A 23441-nucleotide genomic window follows, 5' to 3' on the forward strand; every position below is an offset into this window, starting at 1 on the left:
CCCAATCTCCTTCTTAAAAGAAGGTCACCTATGAAGTCAGACAACGTTGGTCTCAGTTTTATCCACTGTGGTGTTGAAAGCCTCTAAGAATGAAGATGGCTCAGGCTCTCTTAGCAACTAGCAATCTCTTGCAACCTGTTCCATTGCTTGACTGTTCTCAGTTCTTTTCCTTTATATCCAGTCTGAACCTTGTTTCAATTTATGTCCTATGAGCCCAGAATTCTCATCTGAGATTAAAAATTATTATACACAAGATGAAGTTAACAAAGTCAAAACACAACATGGGTCAGAACCGTATCAGAGGCCACAAATGACTGCTTTGTACTCGACTTTACATCACCACATGAACTACATGAAGTACAAGCAAAAGTGGTAGGACATTATAATTTCTGAGACAGTGAATGTGTGACAGATCTCTGATCTGTCATACAAGAAAACAGCAATTAACTACTAGCTTTACATAAACTCCCAGTAGTGCAAAAGTATTAATTTTAAAAGATTAAAATTAACAATTAAAAATAATCAACAGACAGTTATAACCTTTTCTCTGATCTAGAGGTTATTATCGTGCCTCTGTTGTAAAAGTATAATGGGTTCCTGTCCCAAGTAGTGATTCTAGCAAGAGTCTTCCTACTACATCAACATTATGACAGCTAGCTCAGGTTTCTACTTACTTGAATTTTCAGAGCCACAAAAGCTGCAGGTTTGTGCAGTAGTAAACAATTTTAAAATGCCTACTTAAAGCACAGCTAGAGAAATAGGATGAGAAACCTTATATTACAGTGTACATAGAAGAAAACAAGAAATACCATTGCTACTATAAGTCTCAGTCCACTGCATAATGCACAGAAGTATTCAGTACTGCCTACTGTCAAGAGAGATTACTGCTTTAGAACAGACATTTAAGTGCCAGGCGTAGCAATTCAAGTCTAACTCATACAGTAATTAATCCAATTCATACTTAATACCATAATGAAACATTTCTCTACAGACATAATTTCATTTAAAGTTTAGCATCCAAAACTAAGGCTAGCCTACATCAGTCTACATCTGTTAGTCTGGCCAGTACTAAAATTGTATTCATCAGTCCTTCCCCCTTTCATACTTAAACTTGCTAGTTTAAGATCCCCATTAGATACATTATACAGTTATGTTACAAAGGGAGAAAAAGGCTTTTAAAACCAGAGTGAAGAAAAATACATTGTCAGAGAGAAATAATTTCTAAACTAATGGTGTTGCCTGCAACGTTCGTTAAATATAGGCTTCTCAGTGGTAACAAATGCAAATTAAATTTGCAAATAAATTCTCACAGTAACTTGTTTTCACTTGCCAATAAATGCTTCTCAAGAGTTTTAAGGCTTAGTTTAAACTTCAAATTGCCTTAAGATTTTCTATAAGCCAATTCCTTTCCAAACAGTCCTCTGTATGAAAAGTTTTATCAACATAAAAGCGCATTTTATAGAGACATATTACAGCTTCATAAATCATTAAAAAAAAGAAAAACAATTAATGTTTACTACTTCAAGTTACATGTATAATCGCTGAAGTGAAATCATGTCTATTTTAAACTAGCAATTCATGAAACTGAAACAAACAAATTCTTTTAACAGTTTTTGGAGTGTACTGTGTAACTATGGAATTGCACAAATACAAAAAATATCCTTGCTGTAGTCAAACGAATAACAGTTAATAAATCCACTCCAAACACAACTATTTCCAGTAATGAGTTCTGTACCAAGTTGGAAACTAAAGTACTTACTCTACCAGCAGAGAAGGAGCTGTTCTACAAAGGAGTTTAACAAGTTCAAGAGAGAAGGCAAAGAGCTTTTTAAAGCCATCAGAGCAACTTTATTCAAAAGGCATTGGAAATTAAATGACTGCTATAATTAACTTAGAAACAGCATGCTACAAAGTACATGCATCTTTCTAGTTCTGAAAGAAAATGTAAAAGCATAATCTATCCCTGTTCTGAAGAAAGGATATTTAAAAAACAATCCTGAGATATATTTTCCACAGTATAAGTCTATTTCTATTTCTGATTGAGTGAAAATATCTATTACCAACTCCATAAGATGTAATAAACTTACTCCAAAATAAGAACAAGCTTGAGATGACATTTTTAAAGAAAACAAACAAACAAACAAACAAACAAAACCACCACCATTTAAACTAATTTTTTCTTCTCAGAACTAGGTTTTTCTCTAATACACATTGTACAGAGAGAAAAGCAATGTAACACATTTCATTTGAGGAAGCTGACAAATCCAAACCCAACTTTTTCTTTATTCCAAAACAACACCAAAATTTTCTTGGAATGACCTAAACATTCAAAAGAAAAAGGGAAGACTTTGTTTAAAGTCTCTATGGTATTTAACTCCTATGTTAAACGGGAGGGAAAAAAAAAAATCATTTTACTTTAACTGTGATATCTGGAATACTTCAGTGTTCCACACCAAACCTAAGACTATAAAAAGCTGTAAAAAAAAAATTCAGTAAACTGTATATGTAAATTCATTTACAAAAGTAAAAAAGTAGATGCTCCCAAAAGCAAATTATTTTCTTCTGGCAATCCAGAAATGTGTATACTGATAAGATCCTCAATTTAAAAATAATTACTTCTTTTTCGCTTTTAGAAAGGTGACAAGTAAAAAGTGAAAAGCAGTTGACAGCTTTAGGAATCCAGATATTTAATTTTCTTTATTAAAGTATTACACACACAATTATAGGAAAATATCTTAAGTGCTACTTACTTTAACAAGAGTTTCAGGAGACACTTCCTCATCTGGGACCCAAAGTTTTGTTGTCTTTTTTCCTGGAAGCTGAACCAAATGTTACATTTTGTTACACTACTGTTACTCTTCAGTGAAACCTGCTGTAATCTCTTCCCTGTTTGCTTCTGGAAACAATACAGCAGCACTCACTGGTTAGCTTTTGCCTTCTATATTTTATGGAAGTAACTGTTACAGAAGCGAGGTACTGTTCTTACCTCGTTATTCAAGCATCAGCAAATTTAACAGTAGTAAAGTGAGTTTTGCTGTTGTTACCTGGAAACTATTGCTTTAGAGTATAACAGCCATTGCTTGTGAAAGTAATTTCCAGTTTCCATATCCAGTAGATTGGAACCTCAAAGAGCATAGTTTTAGGCAGTAAATCTTTACCTAAACAGTGGCTCACAATGCACAAGTTCATTCTTTGCACTTAATATTCACTATCAATACAGAAGTATTAGAAAAATTAAAATCCCCATTCCTCCACTTAAACAGTGTATTTCAGTTTCAGATGTTAGCTTCCTAAAAAGATCACAACTTGTTTGCTCAAGGCAAGAGGCTAAGCGAAGTCAATAAAAAATTTCACATTTTTTAACAAAAGACAAGTCATGAGTGATCAAATGCTGTGCTATACAGCTTGTTGCCTTTGTAACGACTATGAAATTAGCACTATCTCCTTTCCTGTACCGTGGGTTTTCAATTGAGCCAAACAGTACATGTGGAAATCAGAAAACAACTATGCATACAAAAAGTAGAATCAGCAAGCCAAAAATTTGCAAAAGTTTTTTGACTTTTCAAAAAGTATTTGCTGAATACCATACTACAGGAGATGTAGAACTTGAATATAAGGTTTTAAAAATACTTACCCTATCATTCATTAGCAAATCTTTAACGATAAAAGTGGCAACCAAAGATTTCAAAGGGGCAGCGAACTGATCAGGTGCTAGCATGGCTATATGGCCAATAGTAACCAACGGCGTAATAAGATGCTCAAAATTGCTTGGATCCAGACTTTTATGCAGTGGCTAGAATATAAAGGCAACAAATTCAGGTATTACTGATATAATCTGTGTCTTATTGAGGGGAGGGCAGTGAGGGTTCTGTAACAAGTTGTCCATGTCTGTTTCTATTTCAGAAATACATCTTTAAAAGAACTATTAACTATTTACATTTAAAGACACATTCATCAACCCTACAAGTCTCATACAAATCAAAAGAAAAATCAAGACGACAGACACCATGTTTATCACATCTGGGTAGTTCAAAAAGTGGCAGCTCAAGCAGGACCATTTATGAAACAAGGGTTAAAAAAGCATATTATCCTGTTGAAAAAGTGGGCATACTACATCTCAAGATGGCAATTTCAGTAATGGACTATGATTCAGTCTTCAAGATAAAAAGCTGATGGGCACCAATAAGTACATTTGCAGTTATAACTTAAACAGATATTTTTTTAAATAGTCTCTACCATAACTAAGTTTTCTATAATTTCTGCAACCATTTAAATAACTTGGCCAATCCTAACAGGGGTGAGGAGTAGGTATGGTCGGTCTTGCCATGAATAGTTCATGGTTCTAGCAAACCAACACTTTTTTTCACTCTATCATCTGTTAAAATACATAACCCTCAATATGATGGATCATGGGATACAAAAACACCCTCTGGTACCATTTTTCAGAACAAACTATATGAGAACAAAGGAAAAGGGGAAAAATATCTTCTGCAAATTTTATACTAGTTGCCATATAAATTGCCACTACATCCCTTAATATACATATCCAATATAAGATTAATAAAAATTAACTTAAATATTTTAACTTTACCTCAAATATCTGTGCAAACTGTGTTTCTTTGCTGGAAAATATTGCATGGATGCAGTGAATAGCATACTTGGCTTGACGAGGGGGTCCTTTTTTAGCTTTATGATGCAACACCGGAAGCAAAGCACTTAAAAAAAACAAAATAAAACAAAATGACAACACAAAAAAACAAACAACAAGAGATAAATACCATTTCACAAAATTAAAAGCTTCCAAAATCTCAAACTAGGGAAAAAAGTACAGATATACATATATATATTTAACACAACAGTCCTACAAAAGTGTTAATTGTCTTGGTTTTGGCAATTTCTTCAAAGAAAGAAGAAAAAGGGTTATTTATATGGCTTGCAAGTAAAACCACCTGGGTTTTGTTGATAAAATATCATGCAGTAAAACACAGCATTTAGGAATTCATGCAGATAAAACATCTTTTGGAAATACCATTGTCTATACATCCCCATTACATTGCAAAGAATGTTGTTACGTTACCATATATTTAATTCTGGAAAAAACCTAAGTAATTCTGATGGGCACAGATAAAAATTATAGTAGTATCAGTGACATATCAGCTGTCACTACTTTGAATATATTCATTTCACTTCTCCAAAAAGCACTGCATTTTGAAGTAATTCAAAATCTCTTTCTTGTTTTACCTGAAGTAATACTTTCTTCCAAAAGAATGAAGGATAATGCTATAGCATGCAAGAGGAAAAATGAGAACTTCCAAAATCCTGTATAGTAAAGAATACTACTCAAACAGAGTAAGAAATACAACTTACGATCGTATATGAGGAAAGTCTTCTTCAATTTTACTTCCTGTATTTTTGAAAATTTGTAACGCAGCTTCTGCCACTTTCTCATCATCCATTTTCAAGCAAGCCAGGAGAGATTCAAAAGTTTCAGCTGAATGAAATGAGATGGGGTGTGTAAATGAAAGTACCTGCCAAAATAAGATGAAAGCCATGTTAATGTTTTTTAAAGGTCCACTTATATAGAACATTCCATCAAGAGTCATTTTCCACTGCCATACTGGAATATTTGTAACACTCTGCCTGGTTTTGTCATGTGATCCACTTTTCTCTGACTTTTTTTTTTTCCCCCACCTCCTAAACTTCTCTGTCTTAATATATTATCTCATTGGTTTTAACTTATTTCTCCAGTCTCGATTTCTTCTCCTATTATTTTGAACGTACTCAGTGGCTCCACCTACATTAGCAAGTACTGGTTTACAACAGAAGCAGGTCTTAAGAGAAACACAATTGATGTGAAGGAAGCAATATTCACATCTCAGGGGTTTTACTTCAGAGTATTTCTAGACTGACTGAACCCACTTTAGCCACCGCAACACAACATGTGCTTCTGAAGCCCATCTCAATTTTGTTTCTCTAAAAGGAATCCAGCCTGTGTGCACCCAGACTTCATGCTTGCTTGCTACGTGGAACAACTGGTTGTGCTCCGAAGTTCCTATCTCTAAAATAGCAATAGAGACATACCCAACAGTGTCTCTAGTCCCTCAAGCTTTCCACAGCAGCTTACCAGGTCCTGTACCTCTCCTTCAGATTCTTGGACTCTGTTTTCAAGTGTGACCGTCCTCTCATGTTAAAAAAAGAAGAAAACCTCATTTGATCCTTCCTGAAAGTTTGCCTTCTCTTCAAGCGGCTGTTGATTATTAGCTTCTTTCCACATAATATTCTGGCCAGTAGCAAAAAAGTGATCCTTAAATTCTAGGCACTTCTTCACACACAGTTTTCTATTTTTACCTAGTTACCTTCCTCCCCACTTCACTGTATGACATTCCCTTTTTGGGACTCTTACATTTATCCTTTCTGAATTCTTCTCATGATGTACAGATCACTTCCTCCAGGGCAATCATACTCCTCTTCCTTAAATGTGTCGTGCTAGTTCATATCATTATGTAAGTACTGACCTGGAAGCCTTCTTTCAAATACATAGTCCTTCATGACATGATTCATTCTTACTCAGATTAATTTTATTCTACTGGCTTTTTGTGCTTTTATCTAAATGTGCACATCAGGCTAAAGAGTCATATGCTCTCAGATGAATCTACTAGGCCTTTATTTGATACAAGATATTATGAGAACTTCAGTAAGGGAGCCCTTTAGATTTTGAGCCCTCTGAAAAATCTGGACACATAGCTGGACTACACCCAACACTATCACACAACTGAGGTGGTACTATGGCACAAGTACCTTTCTGTGCAAGTACAGGAAAAGCTGACACTCCATAATGTTTTTAGCCTAAAGTCTTTAAGAGTAAGTGAAACGAAAAGCCCTATGTAGTTGCATTAAAAAAGTTTCACACTTTTAACAGTATTTGTAAGTAACACGGTAATCAGCCCTTTTCCTCCTAGGAAAAAGGGAGAACAGAGTAAGAAATGAGGTACCATGTCCCCAGAAATGCAACTTGATGGGGTTTGCTATGTTAAGTGAGTATAAAACATTACACATAGTTGAAATAAATAAGACCCCTATTTATAAGGACCTCAAGGGGAACCATGGTACTGTACTGTTATGCAAGTACAGTGCCACAACTAGTATAAATATATTCACAAACTGATGAATTCACACTCTAATAAAACTCAGCTGCTAATGTCATGCATACAACTACTTTTGAATTCCACAAAAACTTCTAAATTATTTATAAAATAACCTTACTTATGTGCCATATAAGATGAGCACAGAGAACAAAAAACAAACCAGTATTCTTTCAGATAGTATCTTTAGTCATAAGCATGTGGTAGATAAGTACTAATTAAAAATTTATTTTAACAAAGTTGCTTCAGAAAGTTTCACATGCTCACTGACCACCAGGAGCATACTTGCCTTAAGCAATTCAAGACCTGCTCTGATTGCCTGGTCAGTAGGAACACCCTCGTCTTCATCATCAGCTGTTCCATCTATCGACTTATTTACTTGCTTGATAAGCGCACTGAAAAAGAAAACAAAACATGGCCTTGTATTTACAGCAACTTCACTGTGTATGACTGTTTTCATAAGTTTAAGACATCATTAAAGGAACTCAATGAAAACATGTTTGTTTTAAAACAAATACTTCAACTACATATATAATCTGGTCGCCCTTATATCCTATTTAAACTAAAACTTATGAAGCATTAAGTTAAAAAATGTTTATCCATCATGAATTAAGAACTATATACAAATTACTCTGGAAGGATGACCAAAGTAAGAGAACAATTTGAGCATTACAAGCAACAAATTCAGGTAAGAATTAAGGTGAGATTACTAGCTGCTATGGATTCTATTAATAACTGATGGAAATAACTGTTTATAATGTTTAGTCTATAACCAAGAGGAAAAAAAAACCTAAACAGCTGTGCTAATTGTTGATGAAAACTTTAAAAGACCTATCTCCTGCATATTTCACCTTGACAGTAATGCTTGGTTTTGTTTTGGTTTTTTTACACTGTACCCTAGGAAAGGAAATGGTGATTACTCAAATGATCCTATTAGTGACTGGTGTAGGCAGCTTTCCTATCAAGAACCGAACAATATTCAGATTCCTTCAGTACATCCTGTAAAACATATTTATAGAAAAAAATCCAAAACAAACAAAAAAACCCACACCAAAAATAAATTTTAAAAACCCCAACTGGTAGCAAACCAAGGGAGAGACCTCCTTGTCAGACTTCCCAGACTTCCAATTTTTTTTTTCCTGCCCCTAATTGGGCAAAAATGACCATCTATTAAAAAAAACCAAACAGTCTGAGTCTCAAAAATGAAGCAGAAGGTGAATGAAATTTTACAAAGATGAGAAAAGACCAATTTTGTGGCAAATTGAAAATATGTGGGGTTTACTACTTTTTTTTTTGCTGGTATACTGCATGGCAGTCAGTCAGTAGGTAGAATGTGAAATAAATCTTACAACAATAACTAGTACAAGGGAGTATTACTTTAAATATATTTCATATTGATTCTAGGAATGTGAAAAATAAATCATATTTCAAGTAAAAATCCAGCTATACACTGTACTTAATCCAAGATCAGAAACAGATTTTTCAGTGAAATCTCAATGGCTCCATTACATTGCATGTGACAGACAGAATCACAAAAACTCAAGTACTTAAAAGGCAATTACTATAGTTGAAATTAACAGATAAGAATTTATCAGTACTTAGAACTAGTTTTCTCTAATAATGTACCACATATCTCAAATACAGCTGTTCAATAATCATTTCAGCAATTACTTTTTTCCTCTCCCATAACTTCACTGGCTTACTCTTCCTTAAAGTCTTGATGCATCATCACCACAATCTTTACTTCCTCAGTTAAATTACTATTTATGTCACTATGAGTTAATTTTCTGGGTGGAAACTTTCTGTGAATAGCCATGGACACAAGTTTCTTTTGAAGTCAGTCAGTCACAAACAAAACTTCGCCCATGAGCAACACATCCATTTTTACTGACAGGTTGTCCCAGCTGTGCTGAATGACAACCCAATTGTTTCTGTGGCTACACTCTGAATGAAGACACAAAAACCCATAAGCAAGGGGAAACAGAAAAAAATACTATAGGTCACCAGACCTTAAACCACACCCACCCAATCCATTACTGCTTATGTTTAATGGTGAAATAAGAAACCAATTTCAAACCCTATGATCTACGGCCAACGACACACACACAAGAATACCTGATGGATTCGGTATCAATGTGCACAGGAGCAATTCTCTCAAGAAGAAACTTTATCATTTCCAGGAAGGGATTTGTTGGTTGTTTTGGATTGCCCAACTTCTTGGTTATTTCCCTCTGCAATATAAGTTTCAATTAAATTTATAATCAATTCAGCTCCAAAAATATTCACATATTTTAAGAGCATTTCTTACCACACATCCTTCAGCCTGTTTGCAAGAACATGTTGGGCTAACAAGCATTTCTAACTGACTTCTTATTTTTTCATCATCTTCCAGAACTTGAGTGAACTTTTTCATGAAATCTTGAGCTTTCCCTGGATCAGGAAGGTTTCCTTTAAATAAGCAAAAGTAATTACTATTTCTTTTAATAAGTATCAGTATTGTAAATTAGTAAGAACAAGTTTGAAATGTCACACCAGTAAAGTTCCTATGTGTGTTTAAGTTAACCAAGAAGGGGGGCAGGGGCGGGGCCAGGCAGGGAAACAACAAAAACCCAAACCACAAAACACCTTAAAATGTGCAGACATAGCTATGAGGACACCAATTCCTAAAAAATGGTGTAGCCACAGACCTCCCCTGGCTATTTGCTTTCCTTGCCCTTCACATGCATTTTTAAGCAAGTCTAGTTGTTAATAACAACTGAAGTTGCCCTCAGAATGCAAAGCCTATACTTCACAGAAAAATATACTCTGTATATAGACCACCTGATACAAGTGTGAAAAACATCAAAAGGGTGTTTTTGCTAAATTACCCCTTCACTAAGCATAAGCTTTACAACAGATTCCAATATTTTAAAAATAGCTTTTAAAATGCATTTCTTAAACTACATATTAATTTTCTATTTACATTTTATACTATAGCAAGACAATTTATTGGCAAAGTATTAGTATACAATCTATGATGTTTCATATTTTTAATACAGTAGGTGTTAAGCAAAGTTGGTGCAAAAAATGGTATAGAACTATAGGATAGTTAGTTCAAAACAAGTTCTTCTAAGTATTTGTTTTGCTGTATTGATTTTTTGCAACCCACAACTAGAAGAATCAGATAAATTACAAACTGAACAACCTTTATATTATAAACAAAAGGAAAAAAGGATTTGGAACATGGCCAAACAGGTAGAAAGATTCAGTTTTTCCTACACATTTTTTCTAAAATGTACATAGCCTTAAGTAGTATCTTTTTCTGCCAGAATAGTTGGCATTTTTTTAAAAAAGGTTGCTTTAAAAACAAAATTTCAGAACTGTAAAGCAAGTTTTTCTTCTTCGTACTGGTTTTAATACTATTGGCATGGTGGGCTGGGGGGGAACAAGAAGTGGTACTTTGGGCTGGTGGTTTTTTTCTTTGACAAGAGCTCAGGTTACATAGAATTTCTTCAGTTTCCAAACTGCCTTCCCTGCTACTGAAAAACTAACTCTTGCATTCTCCCAATGGCACTTACAATACCAATACCTCAAAACCAAGTAAAGTAGTAGATAGTTCAGTAGGTTAATTAACATCACTTAATATATATTCTATAATAAATACTAAAGCAGACATAGGACCCTATGGGATCTAGATTTTGAATTAGTTCACAATAGATGCAGCCAAAATGTCATGTGATAAGCTTCATGACTGGAGGCTTTTTACAGTAAGAAAGTTGTCTTGATTTTTTAAAAGCATATTATTACATCATGTTTATCAGGATTTGTTATAAGTTTCATCTGTTACAAAACTTTTTATAAGCTTATCTCAAATTATTTTTAAAGCAAGAAAGCAATATACTTCAATTTTTAGACAGTGTAAATACTTCAACTGACTTACTTGTTATAACCATTACTTTTGAGAATATAGCTTTACTGCTGGCATCTGTCTGCAAGTCACAAAAGAAAAAAGGATTAAGTAAAAATTTTACATTATATATTTCTACTTGAATACTGAAGGAGCAATTTCATAATGTGTTATCAACAAGTCAGCACCCATTTTGCTAACACATCAAGTGCATTAGAAATCAAAACAACCACTGTAAAGTTAATGCTAGACAGTTACAGGAAATAAAGGGTAGATCGTGCCTACAGTATCTCACACTCACATAAACTTACACAAGACATCTTTATTACTTTTCAATCTACAACAGAACTTATGAACAGCACAAATGGGTTATTTCTTTAACTGGTTTCCATCTAATGCCTCTCTTTCTAAATATAAAATGAACAGCAAGCATCAAATTCACTTTCTTGTTCAGATACTGATTCTAAGTAGTCTTGGTAGTAGTTGCCACCTTATTGTAAAGAAGAGAGTAAGTCAGTAATAAGACAATTGCTACCCCTGTTCATCTGAACAGGAAAGGCAAATGATAGTGGTGTAATAGTGAAAGTAATAATCAGGTACCACAACAAAAAAAAAAGTGAAAACATAACTGCATTTCAGGATATCTGTGAAGCCTCGATTTCAGTGAAACTGTTGCTGATAAAGTCATCCAACAGCACCTTATAAGCAACACAATATACACAAAACAGACTTTTAATCTCATTTATTTTCTTTTTGTCAGTAATTCTTCTGGTACAGAATTTCAAATGCCAAATGCAAAGTCCACCTTAAGAGTTAGTTCTGACACTAAGTAAATGGAAGGAGAAAAAGAAGAAAACAACAAATTTCACAGCCATGTAGAAATACATAGCAAGTATGTTTTATTTATGAGACTGTTTCTAACAAATAAGCGATATTTCTACAACATATCACCTTCTACTGAAGGTAGACAAACTAGTTCCCAAGACACTTTTTTCCCCACTCCTACAGACTATGAAGTTTTATGGAATTATACTTAAGTTTGAAATACTAAGGAATTATCAGTAAAAATGACAAAGGGAACCCTTAACTGTATAGCAAAGATAACACCTCAGAAAGTGTTCTAAGGTGGACAAAAGAAAAAAAAGTAATTGAAATCTTTCATTGCTGTGCAATAAGTGTTCTTACAGAACTCTAAAATCTTCACAAGGAAAATGGGAACCTGAAAGAAAATTCAAGCTTACTGCAATGCTATCAAAAGCATATGGACCCATCAGCTTCCAAACCATAAAGGAAGCTGCTCTTTTGCCAATTTACTTCTGACAGACAAACTTCAGTAACATACCTTACGAAGTCTGCAAAAGCTCATAAATGAATGTAAATAGTATCAGTTATGGGCTACAACTATCAAATTATATTCATCTGAGAGAAGATTTAAATATGAACACAACCACACTTCATGAACTTTCACTAAAAATTATTTACATTTACGAAGAAGAGTGTTTAGCCACCACCATTGCTAGAATCATCCGTTATAGAACTCTCTTCATAAAAGACAAAAGTAGTAGTAGACAAGCCTAAAAATTATAAACAAGAAAATGTCAAATCAACTCAGAAAGGAGCTTCACCTTAGAAGAAAAAGAACTCTTCTTATCAAAGTACTTAACGTGAGGCAAATGAAGACCTACAGCCTTTTCATCAGGTTCATACTAGGAAAGAGCCACTAAGAGGTAGTGTAGCAAGACACTAACATTTTCTCATGAAAACTTCAAGACAGAGGTCAAATTCTTGCTCAGGCAAATCTAATGTCTTTGCATTTTATTAATGAAATCTGCACTCTTAACACAATTACTTATATGGACTAATTATTAATTTGGGGAAAAAAATCAAACCAAATCAAACAAACCATATAAACAACATCAAGAAATAAAAGGTTTTGTAAAAATAGCTAAGCATTTGCATTGTGCATAACAGGCAGGATTTGGGGTAGCAAAAGGCTGCTGGGGTGACCTGTGCAGGAGGTGGCCAGGGATTGCCCTGTGCCAACCAAAGCTGCTTCCAGCCAGCTCCTCAAGTGACAAACCAACCCACCAAAACTTCAGCCTGTCAGAGAAGCCTATGGTGTCTCTGAGAAACATATTTAAGAAAATAAGCATTGGAGAATGTACGATGCTAAAAAGACAGCAGCTGATGAAGGAACCCATGCTGTAGCAGTGGGAAAAAGACAAGGAGCAACAAAAGGAAAGGAACCACCATGCCCTGACACCCTCTCCTGTGCTGCCATTGCCTCACCAAAGGGACTGAGTATAGCGTGTGGTGAGGGCCACACAAAGCAGGGAAGAGAGGTCTTGAAAGGGGAGCTGAAGGCTGTTTCTCTAAGTATTGATCTGTTCTCATTCATTTCTGAATACCAGAATAAATATTAAAAGTTTATGTTAATTGACAATAACCTAAGTAAAATTTCCCAACTCAAAAGCATTTTGTTGACTGCTATAGCATCTCAGACTAACACAAGACTTCTGAACTCTCCCATGTAGTTCCGCTACTCAGAAGAATATTCAAGTGTAGAGAATTAGCACTTAATTGTGGAAGACAGGATGAAAGCCACATGGACAAATGCAAACATGTCAGCAGTATACACTGTTTTGAATGAGATGTTTATGCTGGCATTTATCAAAACCTGCCTGTTTAATTCACAGAATCTTCTAGGTTGGAAAGGACCTTGAAGATCATCCAGTCCAAACATTAACCCAGCACTGACAGTTCCCAACTATACCATATCCCTCAGCGCTGTGTCGACCTGACTCTTAAACACCTCCAGGGATGGGGACTCCACCACCTCCCTGGGCAGCCCTTTCCAACACCTAACAACCCCTTCTGGAAAGAAATGCTTCCTGACATCTAGTCTAAACCTTCCCTGGCATAACTTGAGACAATTCCCTCTTATCCTATCACTTATTACTTGGTTAAAGAGACTCATCCCCAGCTCTCTGCAACCTCCTTTCAGGGAGCTGTAGAGGGCGATGAGGTCTCCCCTCAGCCTCCTCTTCTCCAGATTAAACACCCCCAGTTCCCTCAGCCGCTCCTCCTACGACCTGTGCTCCAGACCCTGCACCAGCTCCGTTGCCCTTCTCTGGACACGCTCGAGTCATTCAATGTCCTTTTTGGAGTGAGGGGCCCAAAACTGAACACGGGAATCAAGGGGCGGCCTCACCAGTGCCGAGTACAGGGGTCAGATCCCTTCTCTGTCCCTGCTGGCCACGCTATTGCTGACACAAGCCAGGATGCCATTGGCCTTCTTGGCCCCCTGGGCACACTGCTGGCTCCTGTTCAGCCGGCTGTCAATCAACCCCCCCAGGACCCTCTCTGACTGGCAGCTCTCCAGCCACTCCTCCCCAAGCCTGTAGCGCTGCTGGGGGTTGTTGTGGCCCAAGGGCAGCCCCCGGCATTTGGCCTTATTGAAACTCCTCCAGTTGGCCTCAGCCCATGGCTCCAGCCTGTCCAGGTCTCTCTGCAGAGCCTCCCTACCCTCCAGCAGATCAACACTCCCACCCAACTGGGTGTCATCTGCAAACTGACTGAGGGTGCCCTCGATCCCCTCATCTAGATCATCAATGAAGATGTTAAACAGGAGTGGCCCCAAAACAAAGCCCTGGGGGACACCCCTTGTGATTGGCCGCCAACCAGATTTAACTCCGTTCACCATCACTCTTTTGATGTTTAAGTATACACTACATCAAATATTTTACAGTTGAGAAAGAACTTTTATTACTCCTCCCAGAAAACAAAAGGCAAGAAATTTCACTTTCAACTGAAATAAAGAAAATATCAAGAAACTAAGTCAGGTTAAGCTACACCAAATTATATAAAATAGTACATGAAAAATATTTCAAGTCAATGAAATGCAATGAAGTCTTGTTGTACTAGCAATTACTGCACTTAGAATTTAAAATAATATTACAGAATGTTTTAAATTCACTAAGTCAAAACTATAAATTTCACTATAATCAGGAATGAAACAGTAAGATATGCATTTTAGTTTGATAAGTCTTTCCCTGTCTGCAAGACAGTAGCATTTCTAAGCAGATACATTAAATAATCCAACCACACAGTTACCCACTCTTCCTCGTTCAGCTAATTCCAGCAAATGGATATTTCAGTCATAAAAGCTCATTAAATTTACCGTGGGATATGAGTATATACACATATAGAAAATAAAAATCACACACACACAGAAATGTGAGCATGGCAACATTTTCTACTGTGTATTATTTCTATTAAAAAAGCATCAGATTAAACATTTAGCATTCAAGTTCTAACGACATTCCAAATTATACATGTTAATTTCATTTTACAATTTTCCTTTCCCAAACAACATGAGCACACACATACACATAACTAAAATCTAAATTTTACTCTAAGAGAATATCCTAAATGCTGACTTTTTTTTTTTTTTTCCTTCTGAGCATATCTAAATAAAGATCTCAACTGTAGTCTGAGATCTCCAATACAACTTTTAAAGTTTCCAAGAGGGAAGAGAAACAAGTAACCTGTTGGGATAAAAATATCCCGGTTTCTTGAATGAATCATACATAAGAAGGTACAGTGTACAGGTATTTTTTCTTAATTAGTCAATTTTGCAGTAAAAAATAATATCCTGTTTTTTTCCCTATTTAAAGAGCCAGAACAATCCTGGCAAGATGTAACCTCAAACATTGGGAGCAAATATTTTCATATCAAATGACTGCCAAAATATTTTTAAAGTTTCTATAACACCCCTTCCTCTTCAATTTTACTAACAAAATGTATATACTTTTCCTACTGCAAATGTAGTCTAATAGAAAATATTGTGAAAGTTATCTGATGTTCCATCTGTCATTAAAAATAAGCTTAAAATAATCAAACAAATAGATTTTTTAAAATAGCATATTAAGTAAAACTGTATATTCACTGTGGGATAAAGATAAATTAAACTCACTTTGGGTTGTTTTATAAGGTCAACTAAATCCTTTACTTGATGTCGTAGCAAATTTTGACATTTCCACATTTCATTCAATGCCCTAAAAAAAATTTTTAAAAATTAAGAGTTGTCAAAATCATCTATTCCATAAATAACACAACTGTCCAATAAAAACCCTTAAATTCTTTTCAACTTCAGACTCAAATACGCTTATCACCTGAATTTTCACTGCTGTGTGAGCAAAGGGTAAATGTTTCCTACTAGCATGATATGGAAAATTTATTTGGTCATACTAGACTGGAACAAAGTGAGAAAATTTTTTTAAGCGAATTTCATTTAAGATGCTTAACTAAACTGCCTTTAGAAGAAGTACAAAGTAACTGATTTCTGGCCTATAAAGAACTCATTTGTACAAGCCTGAAATCCCTCTTCTAAAAACTTTCCAAGAAGCAGGCTAAAGCAAATTTTTAAGATTTTTATCATCAAACAATGTTTTTCTTGCACACGGAAAGCAGCTACTACATTAATATATTGTGGAAAATGGATATGATTAGACTTTTAAGAGATGCATTAGAGATTATTTGAAAAAAATTGAAAATTAGCACACTTTCCAGGAAAAATAAGCAATACAAATTTTTTTTAAAGAAGTCACAGGTTCATTTAAAACAACTTCCAGAATCCACAAGTAAAAGTAATGTCTATATAGCTAACTGAATATATGATGTCTTTAAAATGAGTACTGCTGTGTATGAAAACTGTAGAATTCAGAAGTTATTTGTTACTTGAAAAAACAAGTGCTGAAAAGAATTCATTCCACATGTTTAACCTACTAAAAATTACTAGAACAGTAACTTTTTAATAAACTATTCTGAGTTTTAATTTGTTACAGTCGTAATACCTTTAGGCAGGTAATAAATACAAGTGCAGGGGATTCAAACATCAGTTTCTGCAGGATTTGAAGGCTTTTGGGTTTTTTTAAACCATCCTTTCATATATATACAAAGCTTTTTCTAGTCTCCTTCATGAGACAAAAAAACCTGATTTTTCAAGTGACTGAGTACTATTAAATGAAAAACAAAGTAAAACTAACTAAATTCAATCAAACTGAACACCACAGCAGCAAAACTGTTATTAATCAAATTTATGCACATGTACTCATTTTAAGATGGAGAAGACATGTAATGTAACTGCAAGTAAAATGCATATTGAAGGAGGAAAGACAAACAAGTAACTCCTTCCCACTCTTAAGTCATCCTGGCTGCTAAAACAAGGACTGTATTAACTGGGTTGTCAAATAAGATCTAGGGCTAGCAACACTACTATCTATGCTATGTTTTCATACATAAAAGGACTGACATGCACTCAAGCTTCTTTCTAGATCTCTGACACTAGTTTTTTTAGCTGTTTAGGGTTAAAAGGTACCACACCTTGTTAGAAAACACCCTATTAGTTTTTTTTCCAAAAAAATCCCACTTGAACAATTGATACCATTGCTACATTCTGTATTCTGATAGTTTGTAAACTACTTTTGTCCACTGACTTAAGCTACTCATAACAATTTAGAACTAATTTACAATAGTTGTATTAAAAATTATTTTGCAAGAAGTCAAAAATAGCACATACTTCACAGCATTTGAATCCAGTGTTGCATAAAGGTAATACAAACATTTCATTCGTTCATTTGTTTCCAAGTTGTGAGGGACCATGTACTGAGCAAAGATGCGTTCAACAAGTAATCTGAAAGACAAGATTAAAAAAACTTATAAAGGAAGAAAGTGACCTTGCATGGCCAAAATATTCATTCAAAAATTCTCAGATCTAGAGACCAATTGTTGCATATAAAGATGGGGTTATTCAAAAATGCAAAGGTGAAGACACTTAACTTCAAATATAACTCAGCGTAAACTAAACAAAAATATATCATTACAGAAGATAAAATGTTAATATTAGCAGTAGGACATTTAAGAGATGACATGATCAAAATCAGATGTATTTAGACAGGAACCAAAGGATTTTGGAGAAGGATGTCTCAGTTATCAGCCTAAAGAAAAGTAATCAGTGAAATTCATTATGGGCCAGCATTTGGGCAAATTCATGAACTGACACAAATTAATGGGCCTAAAAAAAAAAAATCCTGTAGATTATATCACACTATCATGAAGCCCAGAAAGAGAATTCAGGTACTAGAGTCAGAAGGAACTGACTTTGCTCCTCTCCTCCCTGGCCCCTTTCCCAAGGTCTGAGTTTATCCCATTTCTTTTGCTTCTGCAATAAAAATGTGAGTACATTTGCAAGGGAATTACTAAAAGCTTTTACTATAACATGAAAGCTCTAAATTATTTAGAAATAGGAGGAAAGAAAAGTCTGGGTCTGCCAGTTACCTAGAAGAGACTGAGGGGAAAAAATAAAACAAAATAAAAGGAAAACCAAGCCCATGCTACAATTTTAAATACCAAGAAGTCCCAAGATTTTGCAAATTGAGGTCAATTTTAACAGAATGGAGTAAATAGGTAAAAAATGTCATGTATGTTTAGGCTAGAAAAGATAAGAAAATCCTTATGCACAATTGGAGCAGGTAGTCAAAACCCAAACCCAGCTAGATCCTGAAATTTAAGAAAAATGTGGGCAGGACTGGATGTGAAGATCCAGACAGTTCCGTCCATTTCCATGGTACCATGTTTATTTTGAAGATGACTTTCTGAGGCCATGAGTTTGAGAAGACTTGTAAGGGTCTGCAATGCCATTTTTATTTGTTCATGCTGTGAAGGCCAAAGGCTTATTTCCAAAGCCACTAAGACAGCCTTGATTAGTCAAGGAGGACTAGCTCCCAGACTTGTTCCCCATGCACAACCATCTATTTTTCAATACAAAGAACCATATATAAGGCTATAGCCGGTATGACAGAAGTACCGCTTTCACCACCACAATTCCTGGACAAGGCTCTAATTCATGGCTATTATAGTAAAGAAAAAAACTAGCCTTCTGCAGAGCGAGATGCCTAAATCTAAAGCAAGATCGTTAAAGTAGTTTTACTTACTGAATTTTAACATAGAAATTAGCAAGCTACCAAAATATAAACCAAAACCTCCTTTACTGAAGCAGTGGTGAAGTACAGCTAAATATTTCTAAATATTCCAACTTATCTCACTCCTTAGAATTGCTTTTGGCCTTAAAAATAAAAAAATAAAAAAGTTTGGCTGCAGCTGCACCAGATCAAAACATACAGTATTATCAAGTCTCTTCCTTCTTGTCAGCACTTAAGCACAAAGGAAAAACAAGTCTGCATAATAAGTTACCACATCCACAGAATCACTTAGCTCTCACTGACTTACCGATCATCAATACTGTTTTGATAATATATATGCAGAAGTTTATCTTTGATCCATGATATCTGTTTTGCAGCTTCTTTTCCAGCTTCTGACTGTAATGAGTATTTCTTGTATATCTGTGCAAGTCCCATCATAGCTTCCTTCCTCACTCTCCACTTGAGAAAAAGAAATAGTACCCAGTTTAGCAGTTCAAAACTGAAAAGATGGCAGAATTTCCTGGTAGGTATTTCCTATTCTACACTAAAATAAAATAATTTAATTCACAAAAAAGTTAAAAATTGAGTTCTAAGTGTAACACTTTCTCATTAGGATATATATTGTATCATATCTAGTAAGCTAAACCTTTCAACATCAGTAACTACCATGCAAGTATGCCTCCTCAATTTAGAACTGAAATTTAAGCCAACAACCCTTCTCCCAGTCTATACTAAATATTTGCAATTGTATTATGGGTGCAACAGGGGAAAGCTTGTCACCAAATGAAAAAAAATCAGGTGATAATGTTACTTTTAAAAGTTTGCCATCAGCTGCCTTGTTTATCATGCTTTAACATATGCAGCAAACCTCAAATTTTACCAAATAATGAAACATAGCTGATCTAAATCTCAAGACTATTCTAATTTGAAAGCTACTACACTGATTTGCAGTCAGAATAATCTAATTAAAAGCAGGTAAAATAGCTACCTCTGATGGTGGAACGTTTTTAATCAGTAATCTACAATATATTTTGAAACCTGCTTGAAAAACTTCTTATGAAAAACGTTACAATGTTTTACAAGGGTCTCATTTTACTTAAAGATTTCACTAAAACTAGACAACTGGAACAACATTCTTGTGTTCCAGCTTTTTTAAAAATCATACTATCTTAAAAACACGTAACAACAAAAACTGTGGCATTCCAGTCAGGGGCAAAAGATGCCTCATTAGATAGATTGCTTCAAAATTTTTTGCATTATATAGGTTTTCATTCATCATTTTAAAATTAGTTCAGCATTTTTTAGAAGCGCTACTTTTTAGAAAGCTGAATTACAGTCTAGAAATATAACACACAGTCATTATTAGTACTAATTACGACTTACCCGCTTGTCCAGTGTTCGTTCTCTGACAAAATTAAGCAGGTGATCATTGACAAGCAAAAGATCTTTTTTAGCAGCAGTAACTATGGATACTATAACATCATGCCTTATGGCTTCTTCAGGATCATGGGACCTTACTTTAAGATATTCTGAAAAAAAATGGAATAAGTATTTCATTGTAAGTACACAACTTCAGCTACTTTTCTTTCTCCAGACAGCACTCAAGTGACAGAAGCAGAAAACAATGATTTTCTACTCTTTTGAGCATCAACGGTAAGAATACAATACTTTTCTCTAAGATTAACTGAAATGTCAGTAAAACTTTATATTTGTTTAGAAAATCAAATATTTATATTTCTGGCATTAGGGAAGTAAGAGTTATGAGGTTACAGTTTTATTTTTATCATTATTATAATAGTTAGGCTATGTCTACATTAGCAACTATTATGGCCAAACATAATTGGACCTGTAGAGTAGAACAGGCAGCATTGCGAACTTGATAATCACACTATATGTTATTTAAAGTCTTACTTCAGGCTAGAGGCTACTCTCTTCCTGCAGACTCCATCCCCTTTGGCTGCTGGAGCACATTAGTTGCACTCCTGATCACAACTTCTATATTATCCACGAGGAATCTAGTTCACATGCTCCAGGAACACACTATGAGCCATGTAAGCATTGTAAGCAGGGACAAATCAAGAGACATACTTGAAAAGCATGCTCTTTGACCAAGCTATAATGCTTATTTATCTACATTCTAGTTTATTCATCTTAAAACAATTTTTCCTAGACTATTTTGGCTCATTGCTACTTTGTTAGCATCAATTAACTTATACTGTCAAAATTTTAAGATTTCTGCTTATAAGTGTCAAATATTAGCTACCTAATGTCATTTTAGAAGGCTGACAAATAAAACAGTGAAGTTAATTTATCTTTTTAGAAGTATGTATTATAGGTTAATTTCAAAGCACTAACAGGTAGGAAAATGCACACAAAAGTTATTAAGATCACTGTACACAGCATACATCAGTGAAACACTGAGAACATTAAGACATTAAGAAACATTCAAAATTCAAAGTTTGCTCTAAATGAAATAAGCAGAGGTTACCATTCTCTTGTTGCTGTTCAATGACCAGTGAAAATTTTCAAGTCTCATCTGAAATACTGGCCATTAACATTTCTGGTAATCAGCACAAGTATTGAAAGAGCATGTCGAGAAATAAAGCTTTGCACTTATGGAGGTTATGAAATTTGAAATACAAATAAGACTTTTTAACACATAGTTTTGTTCCCCAGGAACACATAATAAACTAAAACAAATGAAGAACAATGCCATTGGCACAAAACAATTCTGGTCTCAAACACCAGTGAGTCAGAAAAGTTTTTCAACAATTTGACTTTGGTAAGTGCTGTGGGGAGAGAAAGGAGGGGCAAGCAAAATTACATTTCCCAGAGGATACCATTAGAGGGGGCACAAAGTCTTTCTGCAATGTAAAAAAAGAAAAAAAAATCCTTGAAAATACAATTCTGATAATCAAAAAGGAAATATCTTGACCATTTCATTAAGGAAAGGGCCAGAAACTTTTAAAACTGGCTTAACAATACCAATAACTACGGAATGACAGCCGGCCTGTATCTGTGTCTAACTTGATAAACACTCAGAAAGCAGGAGAGCAATCCCATGCACTTAACAGCCCTTCATATTCCCTCCTTAGAGCAAATGGACAAAGATATTTCCTCCAAAAAAATTACAAGAAGTAGGAGTTATTGATCAGGGGGAGATAGTGCCTCCATATACACCTTGAGGGGGAAAAACCCAAATCAACCCCTTCTCTTTAATTACACTTTTTTCATGAAGACATCACAAGCAAGAAACACTGGATTTCTATCTACGCTAGTTGCCTTCTTCCTACAGAGGTCCTGAATTACAGGCTGTATTTGATCTGAAGGAGCAGGAACCAAAGGCTGTGGTCACAGTTATGAGGACTGTTCTCATGTTTTAGACAGTGGCTACGTAATATTTACACATTTCAGCTTTGTGAAAGTGAAGTCTCCACTGTGCACCCTAATTTATAAATGCCATGACCATTCAGTTATAGTCAGGCTGTCTCTGCCTGATCCTATGATACTTAATTTGAACAGCAGTTGGGAATGCAACTACTGTAAGAGACAGAGAGTGATCTCTTTGGTTAAGGCATTCTTTACATGCAATCCCCTCAGCCTGAGAAGCAGCACTAAAGGCAAGGACTCTCTGATTCCAACCTCAGTTATGTACTCCGCAGCTTCTAACCATGTTACTTAGAATTAGAACTAATCTTCCTGCTTTTTCCAGGAGACTTAAAATTGTATTTTAATGTTATAATAAATCTGGTACCTGTTAAATCTTTTGCTAGGTCAGGGTGGTTCATAAGGCAGTGACTTGCAAATTTCACACATTCGAGACGAATAGGTACATGGATATCATTAAACCTATTTAGAAACAAGACAATGCATTACAGCAACAAAAACATCACTTCTACCAAAGCAATTAGTTTATTTCTACACGATCCCAAATACCTCTGAAAATATGTTTCCCATGCACAGTTACATGCATAAAACATCTCTGACTTTACAATATTAAGCAGACTGTCTTTAGCTTGAGAAAAAAATTCCTGTACTCGTTTATTGATTCATGTTCTGAACATGAAAGATATATCCTCTCCTGGTACACCTGAAAAACTCCTAGGCAGACAACAACTGTTTATTAGAAATATGTGTGACATTTTAAGTATCTTTTCTGTAATGCTCCATATAATTAACCATGAACCATGTATTAGCAACTAGAAATTTTTTAAGACTGTGATATTTACTCCCTCTTTAAACTGTATAATAAAGAGCAAACAAATGGGCACCTAGTCTAGTACAAATTTCTTGAGGGATCACTTCGACTTCTGTAAGATTTCCTTTTGTAAGACTGAATTAGGCTTGATGGTTGAAAACTAGTATTGTATTGCGTTTAATTTTGATATACATAATTTTATGATAAAACTATCGCTGATCTAATAAGAGTTG

The 23441-nt window shown here is 34.9% G+C and overlaps 1 protein-coding gene across 4 annotated transcripts in view; it reads right to left on the reverse strand.

The window, feature by feature from the left end:
• PDS5B (PDS5 cohesin associated factor B) overlaps positions 1-23441 on the reverse strand; it is a 115328-nt gene that overhangs the window by 41311 nt on the left and 50576 nt on the right. For all 4 annotated transcript variants that reach the window (XM_074914411.1, XM_074914420.1, XM_074914393.1 and 1 more), the window contains exons 10-22: positions 22765-22859; positions 20394-20539; positions 19318-19469; positions 17609-17722; positions 16004-16085; positions 11062-11110; positions 9451-9590; positions 9258-9373; positions 7432-7537; positions 5368-5528; positions 4592-4715; positions 3635-3793; positions 2751-2819 (exon numbers count right to left, since the gene is read on the reverse strand). In XM_074914411.1, coding sequence (XP_074770512.1) covers positions 2751-2819; positions 3635-3793; positions 4592-4715; positions 5368-5528; positions 7432-7537; positions 9258-9373; positions 9451-9590; positions 11062-11110; positions 16004-16085; positions 17609-17722; positions 19318-19469; positions 20394-20539; positions 22765-22859 — 1513 coding nt within the window. The remainder of the gene's footprint in view (positions 1-2750; positions 2820-3634; positions 3794-4591; positions 4716-5367; positions 5529-7431; positions 7538-9257; positions 9374-9450; positions 9591-11061; positions 11111-16003; positions 16086-17608; positions 17723-19317; positions 19470-20393; positions 20540-22764; positions 22860-23441) is intronic.

This window comes from Athene noctua, chromosome 1, assembly GCF_965140245.1.
Source record: "Athene noctua chromosome 1, bAthNoc1.hap1.1, whole genome shotgun sequence".
NCBI classification, from domain to species: domain Eukaryota; kingdom Metazoa; phylum Chordata; class Aves; order Strigiformes; family Strigidae; genus Athene; species Athene noctua.